At 36.8% G+C, this 8,063-nt stretch overlaps 1 protein-coding gene across 1 annotated transcript; it reads right to left on the reverse strand.

The window, feature by feature from the left end:
• Positions 1–5,333: 5,333 nt before the first annotated feature.
• LOC113726819 (SPX domain-containing protein 3-like) lies at positions 5,334–7,846 on the reverse strand. The gene is made up of 3 exons (XM_027250697.2): positions 7,284–7,846; positions 5,959–6,115; positions 5,334–5,808 (listed from the first exon to the last, which is right to left on the reverse strand). Exons 1-3 carry the CDS (start codon positions 7,527–7,529, stop codon positions 5,441–5,443), a joined length of 771 nt encoding a protein of 256 aa, XP_027106498.1. The 5' UTR covers positions 7,530–7,846; the 3' UTR covers positions 5,334–5,440.
• Positions 7,847–8,063: the final 217 nt, after the last annotated feature.

The following is an 8,063-nucleotide window of genomic DNA, read 5'->3' on the forward strand; positions in this document are numbered from 1 at the left end:
ATTTGAAGCGATAAATATCAGTAGATTTCGAACAAATATAGAGTATTTTCTTATCTTGTTATTATGGATGGAAGACAATTGTCAAATGTCATCTACGGTTAGATGTTAATAAAATTATTACATACATACACTCACACACACACACACACAGACATACACATACACACACACACATATATATATATTAGATTTAGTAATGAAATGAGCAGTTGCCAATTTTTAATTAATCATAATCAAATAGAAGATGTTACTCTATTTGTTTTGTTATTTAAATGATGAAATTGAGTATGAATAGATCATTATTTAACCATATGTTTTTTTGGTGGTTTTAATCATGGTGTGATTTTTGAAGTCGTATGGAATTTTTCTAGGGTTGTAGTTTTTTTTCTAAACTCTTACTATATTTTTTTAATTTTTTTTATAGTGTAAGTGGGAGGATTCGAACCCGCCCATCTCTTACTACATTATCTGTAATTTGAAGTCATTGAGCCATTCTTGCGATTCAATTAATAGTTATATTTGTTGATATATTAAATTAATTTTTATTGTTATAATAATTATCATTTTCTAACTATGTTTTTTATAGCTATTCTTGTCATTGTATTTGAGGCACTCCCATTATAAATTTTTATTTTAATAAATATATATTTTAGGTGTTTTGTTGGCTTCCAAACAAGAGACCATTATCATGTATAATGTGGACATTCCTCAAGTTGCTGAATTCAAGTTATAGTAGTATTAGTCATGAGGGGGAAATGGAGCTAATTGATTTGATGTAATTAAATATTGATGTAAGGGAGTAATTCATTTGTGTATGTTGAAAATTTGTTGCCTGTGAGATTAGAATTGTAATTAAAGGTTTATGTTCATAACCTGTAAGTTTACTATGTGTAATGAGAGTATAAATATTTTGTGTTTTCATTATTGTAAACAAATGATTAATTATTAAAAGATAGATATTTACACTATACAATTAAGATGGCATGTCAGTAAGTAAAATTAGCGAAATTTGAATAGTCAGAAAAATTTTGATATTTAATTTTGTATATTATACGAGTAGTTGAGCATTTATATGACATATATTATAACTTTAATACGTTATGTTAAGAAACTTATTGATATCTTTTGTTAAATTAGTGAATGATAGACATTATCTTGTGTCCGTTTGGATTAGTTATTTTCGGGGGTGTTTTTGAAAAATTTTACTGTATCAGAGTTTTTATAGTATATTTTGGAATATATTTTTAGAAAATATTTTGGGATATTTAAGAGTAGAAGAGTTTTTAGAATATATTTTGGGATATTTTTTAAACATAAAAAAAATTAGACTACTTTTTAAAGTACCTTTTAGAATACTTTTTAAAAATTTTAATAATATTTGAAAAACTAGTTTTTGAAAAACTCAGCAATCCAATTTAGTACATGTTCTGATGAAGATAAATTTATCTAGAATTGAACGAATATCTTTCCTACACATATGGTGTTTGAAGCGGATACCATTTTTTATTTTATTTTATAGTAGATATAAATATCCTCCTTGTAAGTATTACCATCCCGTTTTAGTGGCCTTGGTTTTTTTTTTTTTTTTTCCAAACGATAACATGGTATTAAACATAAAAGATACAAGGTCAAAGCAACTGCTCCTGTAAATCTGCTTGAGCTAACTCTAGCAGCCATGCTGGGAAGCTAAGCTTCTATTCAGCTGAATCAATTAGTTTTATATCAAATTTTGCTAAATGGTGACTTACATAGTTGTTGCTCCTGCTAGTGTAGGAGAAACAACATTTATCAAAATCTTTCATCAGCCTCCAAATGTCCAACTGAATTATGGCTATGCTGACTCCCTCATCCCTTGCATTGATTTTGTCCACTACTAGCTTACAGTCCGATTCCAGTTCCACTTTCCTCCATCCCATTTGTTTAGCTATTACTATTGCTTCTCTTATCGCCAGAGCTTCCTCCACTTGTGCCTCAGCACAGCCTTCAGTTGGCCTCGCCCATGAGCCTACCAGTTCTCCTGAGCTGTTCCTTGCCACTATACCCTACCCTGCTTTGTTAAGTTTTTGGTCTAAAGCTGCATCAGTGTTGATTTTGATCCAGTCAGCTTGAGGTTTATCCCATTTCCTGCCCCTGTCCTGTCCTCCAGCTGCCAGGTTGTCCTGTTTTGATCCCCCATTGTGCCAATTGATACTCATTCCATTCCATCAATGCCTTATTGACTACTACCATAGGCTCATTGCTCCTGTTGTTGAACTGCTTATCATTCCTAGATTTCCAAATCTGCCACAAAATGTGTGCCATGAGAGTTATGTGTTCCCTTCCCTTCTCTCGAGCCACAGCCTCTCTTAGTTCTTCCCACCAATGCCATTACTCCTAAACATCTTCAATCCATCCCACTTCAATGGTGCCACCTTCTAAATTGCTCTAGCATTACAGCATAGAAATAACATGTGCCCTAATGTCTCATAGCTGTCTCCACAGCACTTACACACATGGTCCCCCTTGCCACACTTCCCCTTCACCACTATATTAGTTGGCAGTATTCCTTGCAAACATTTCCAGATGAAGTGTTTGAGTTTATTTGGCATGTTCAAACCCTATAGAAAACTCCAGTTGCGAGACTTGATCCTCCTACTATTGCTTGGTTTTGGAGTTCCTCTATGCTGACACTGTCCTTTCTTCGTTTCCTTAATTAGTTTATAGCCAGTCTTGACAGAATATACATCAGAACTTGATTTTGCCCAATAGGTCCTATCCTTAACCTTCCCCAAGCTCAGTGGTATCTTTAGTATTTGCAACCTGTCCTTCTCCTCAAATTCCTGCATCAGCACTTCTCTATTCCATTTACCATCCTTGATCAGCTCACTTACCCTCTGAATCTTGCTGACAGCTTTCTTCTGAGATCTTACTTTCCCCATCCTCTATCCTGGCAGCCATCTGTCCTCCCAGATTTTAATTGATTCACCATCTCCCACCCTCCTCCTGAGTCCTTCTTCTAGCACTTCTCTTGCATTTAGAAGACTCTTCCAGCACCATGAGTCTGATCCTCTTTGTTGTACATCCCATATAGATTTCCCACCAAAATACCTAGCGTTCATTACTCTACTCATCAGCAAATTTGGCTGCATCAAAATTCTCCATAATTGTTTTCCCAATAATGCCAAGTTAAAATCCTGTAAATCCCTAAATCCCAGGGTTGGCCTTGGTTTGATGATATAATTATTGTGTAAGAATTACTCTGTAGTGTAGATATCTAAAGTGCTCTTATGATCGATCAGTCAAGTGGTCCCCTACTTGACTGAGCATCTGGATATTTCAATGAGCTTTTGCAAATTGATTAAGATCCTCTTTCTATTAGTCTGTAGTAGTTGGTAAAAGGATAAAGAGCAAGCATGATTTATCCCAAAAAAACAGGAATAAAGGTAAAGCCTTCAGAGTTGGTCAAAGCTTTATATGGAAAATAATCTTAGCATTGTCCCGTTGGCAAAAGATAAGTAGACATAGAAATATAGAATAGAATTTAACGAGTCCCAAAAAAAAAGAAGATAAAGAGCAAGCATGATTTAATCCAAAAAAAAAAAAAGTTCAATTGAAAAAAGCATTCAGAGCCCGTGGTCAAAGCTTTATATGGAAAATAATCTTTTGCATCTATGCAGATGCATATATATGGATGAAAATCTATTTATTGGACATTAATTGCTTGTATATATTCTAAGTATATAAGTTCCAACTTATTTTATCAAAACTAATACTAGTTAGTATATTGTATGAAATAGAAAAGAGCTGCAGAAAATGGGGGTAAAGAATAGACGTCTTCTTGTCCTGGCGATGCTATTGACAGTGGCGATTGCAGACTCAACAACAACTCACAAGGGACCGATCGGTCTGGAGGACTGCCATGACGACGAGTGCCGAGACTACTGCGACAAAGCCTGTACCTTCTACTGCCGAACTCGTTCAGGGGATGTTGATCCCGTGTGTTATCAGGACTGCTTGACAAAATGTCCTCCGGATTCCCCACCATCATTTGTCTAGAATAGATGGTTTTGCATCCAATAACTACAACAGCCATTGCATTTGATCTTATCAATGCATTCAATTGTTGTTCGTAGAAAAGTTTTATTCCGTCATCAGTTATTATATATAACCCATGAAGTGATGGAACAAGGATTTCACAAGCAAACTTGCAGCCCAAAATTGAATCATCTCCAACTCCATACAAAAATTAGTTTTGCAACTCGCAAGCGCCTTAACTATATATTTTCAGCCAACGCTGGAGAAACTGTTCTTGCATAGAAGGGTGAGATTTCAATCTATAAACGCAAAAGATTGGAAGAGCGACAAATATCAGTCGTTTTCCCATGCTAATAATTTGGGCTCGAATTAGTCGTAGATTCTGAATTATGATGACTCACGAGATGAGAACGACGCAAGTTAACCAGCAGAAGTACGGCTGTTATTGACAGAATACTTAATAGAAGCACGTTTACGGTAGCATAAGAATAATCAGCTCTGAGTTATTATCCATAGGTTCCATATACAGTTGATTTTAAGCTTTCAACACATATGAAGTAGTATTACACCTCTAGCTTAAGATGATTTGAAGTCTGCAGAGTTCTCTGTCTCTGAGGGTGCGTCAGTGGATAAGGGCCAAAGTTTGTGCAATTAGCAGCTGATTTTACTTCCCCAGCCCCCCCCCCCCCTCCTCCTCCTCCTCCTCCTCCTCTCCCAAAAAAAAAAAAGGAGCCGCTGATTTTGGTAGTTGACCAATGAGATTTTAACTCCATGGGTGGAGAAAGAAAGATTTGAGTGGGCTTATTGTTTATTTGGGGGCAAATGCATATCCCGGTCTCGATTTTATCTCCCAATGGGGAAGAAATCCAAGCTCCATATCCATGAAAAGAGAATTACACGGTTTTCATGACCTGACCTTTGGGCCTTCACTCTGGTGCAACAGTAGTATTGACAAGTAAATCTTTGCATTCAATTTTCCAATGATTAATTTTAATTTCTTGTTGAAAATGTACTCTTATCTGCACTTTCTTTAGTATACATTAAATAAGTGTACGTTGCAATATTTCTTTCCTTCTTTAGCCAAATGCATTCCTCCAGTCCAAGCCTCATGTAATTTGTAAAATATGATCACAATTTAACCAGCTAAATTGCGTAATGACATCTTTCATATTGCATCTAAACAGCACCACAGTTTTTTTTTTTTTTTGGGCATAAAAAACCCCTGGAATGTTCGAGCGAGCTAATCCACCAAAAACAGGGCCTTCACTTTCTGGCTATAAGTAGTAGCTCAATCTCAAATGTTTCAGGCCAAAAACCGATTGACAAAAAATAACTGGGAATGCCTCATTCTTGATCTATCATCTAATCAAACCAAGTGTCAGGAGCATATATCATGTGGTATAATGCGTAATAATAATACATGTTTCTAAGGAATGGGTATGGGTGAACTGAGTTGCACAGATTTGATAACATCAGTGTCTGGCAAGTTGAGAGGTGGCAAAGAAAAATGACTGTAAGTGGAGCTGCCTCTTCTGATCTCTTGCATGGTCAGAAGAGCAGCCACCGTGTTCCGAAAAATTCCTTCACCAGCAACAGTTATTGCCTCTATTTCACCTCTAGCCTTCTTTTCTGCAGGAGCTGGGAACAATGAATCTATTGTGATTTCACACTCTTTAATGAGCTTTGATATGAGATCCGTGGTGAAGAATGGCTGTTGCAGCACCTTTTGGATGAAGGGCAAGCGCAATAATCCGCCTGTTCTTTTGTCATACTTCTTCAGTATCTTAGCCAATCCTACATATTCGAGGGACGAAAAAAAAATTTGTGGCTAAGCACATAGTTTTTGTATTCTGTAGCAAAGGGAAGTTCATTCACACAAAAAACTGAAACCCCATGTGGAAAAATTTTGCATATTTATGGGAAAACTGAAGCTTATGCATTTACCTGTATAATTGACGTTGCTGTAGTTGATAAGGAGCACCATTTCGCCGTGGAAATCAACAATGTCTTTTCTGATCTTTCTCATCTCCGCTTTGTAATCTATCCCCGACGCCTCGCTCCCGGATTTAGCTATCATCCTTTGGATCCTCTGTTGCAATTCCTACATCCAGAATTCCAGAATATCTACTTAGAAGAAGTATGATGACCTCAACCTTGCATTTGACACGAGTGCAAAATACTCCCACCATATTATCGAATCAGTGCACAGAACATAAAGGCAGCCCATTGTGCTATGGTTGGCAAGCTCACGAAGACCAAGTGCTTGTCCTTTTAGTTTCATTTTTATTTTGGACGGACATGTATTTAATTGTTAATACAATACAGGCTATTCCACAAACATCTTCATCTGAGAATGATTATTTGATATGTAGTTGATGCAAATTCTGATAATCAAGTTATCAAAACAAGAGCCAATATATATATATACACAAACAGTCAATGTATACACTATCACCGTTGGATCCATGACACGTGTAAAAGTTGAAAGTCAAATTCAAATTTTATACAGTTGTTATTCATCCAGTGCTGACAATGTATACACTGTTAGTGTAGTAGAAAAGACTAATGCATAATTTTTTTTTAAACTTAAAACACTTAGACATGAATCTATACCTTAGAAAGTTTGTAAATAGAGAAGAAGAGCCAAGTCTAAATAACATCACTTCATTACATTATATCCTTGGACTCTACACTGCTCTAGCGAAGCATAAACTCTACTTCCAATCATTTTTCATCAAAAAATTCTACAGCCTTTGTCTAACAGCATAAACACAATCCCACATCTTGCCCTTAAAAATTACTAAACAACAAATCCTACGCAATTACTCATTTTGGTGGTAATTTGTTTGGGCCTGACTTTGGGAGAATCGTTTTTGGGCTATATATTTAATCGGGCTTTGAGTGATCAGTTCATATAAATGGACTAAAGTGTGAGTACAAAGACCCAAGGGGGCGGGTTGCCAAGCAGACAAAGTAAACGAGTGGACCCACAAAAGAAAAGAAAAGTTGTGGGTCCCAACATGTCTGAGTTCCTGTTGCAGCTTTGCACGAAACTCAGTTGACTCAAGTGTATGTTTCACGTCTAACAAGCAAATGAAGCTCCAAGAAAGAAAGAAAAGCCACTACTGGACTCAGTTCTATACCAAAATTTCAGCAGCCCATTTTACCATATATTATCACACATTAGTCATTACCACTGGAAAAAAGGGAAGAAAAGAAAGTTGTTCCAAATCCAAACTCGTGGAAGTAAACAAGGGTTGGTTGGTTACCTTATGCCGAATGATGAAGTCCTCTTCTTTCTCCATGAAGAATGAATTGAGTTTGTCGATCTCCTTGTTCAACAGGACTACAAACTCCGATTCTGCTCTAACATACTCGACTGATCCACTCAACACTGGCGGAGCTGATGAGATTAAATTTAGAAGCTGCTTTAAATCCTTATAGGACAAGAACTTGTCTCGCCAGCCCGGCAAGCTTTCTTGAATTTGTTGCTTTAGTCTCTTGCCAAACTTCATCCCACCACCACCCCCTGCCTTTTTTTTTTTACTTTCAACACGTTTCAAACTTCGATCGAGGAGAGAATCGGGTATGAAAAAGAGCCGAAAAACCAGAAGAGAATAGATGTTTGGTCTGCGACGGACGAAGGGAAGGAATGAGAAGGGAAAATTTTTGGACGGTTATATTTGTAGTAAAAAAAGAGATAGAATATTTAGGGAGCATATGCTTGGCGTGATGAAGTGGCAGTCAGGAAAGGTACAGAAAGGGGCCTTCGATGTAAGGGAATTCTCGGCATATTCGGTTACTATAGTCATGCCTGTGACTAAGGCTACTTAATGACTTTTTGGCACTCTTACGAGTAATTTATTGAGGAAATTAGGTGGTCTATTGGACTAAAGTGACATCGAATGTGAGAAAATGAAAAGTTGTATAAGCATTGTAGCAGTTGACCACTAACAGATGGCATGATCTTGATGGCTGTCATTGAGGGTCTAGCTTGTAAGCTGTGACGCTAGGGCAGAGAGAGGCGGAATTGGGCTTCTGGAAACGGA

The sequence above is a fragment of the Coffea arabica genome, chromosome 2c, assembly GCF_036785885.1.
Source record: "Coffea arabica cultivar ET-39 chromosome 2c, Coffea Arabica ET-39 HiFi, whole genome shotgun sequence".
Taxonomy (NCBI): domain Eukaryota; kingdom Viridiplantae; phylum Streptophyta; class Magnoliopsida; order Gentianales; family Rubiaceae; genus Coffea; species Coffea arabica.

Coding starts and splice junctions, on each gene's coding strand:
- LOC113726819 (XM_027250697.2), bottom strand. CDS start 7,529: ATGAAGTTTGGCAAGAGACTAAAGCAACAAATTCAAGAAAGCTTGCCG. Junction 6,116..7,283: donor ACTTCATCATTCGGCATAAG/GTAACCAACCAA, acceptor TTCTGGATGTAG/GAATTGCAACAGAGGATCCA. Junction 5,809..5,958: donor CAGCAACGTCAATTATACAG/GTAAATGCATAA, acceptor TCGAATATGTAG/GATTGGCTAAGATACTGAAG.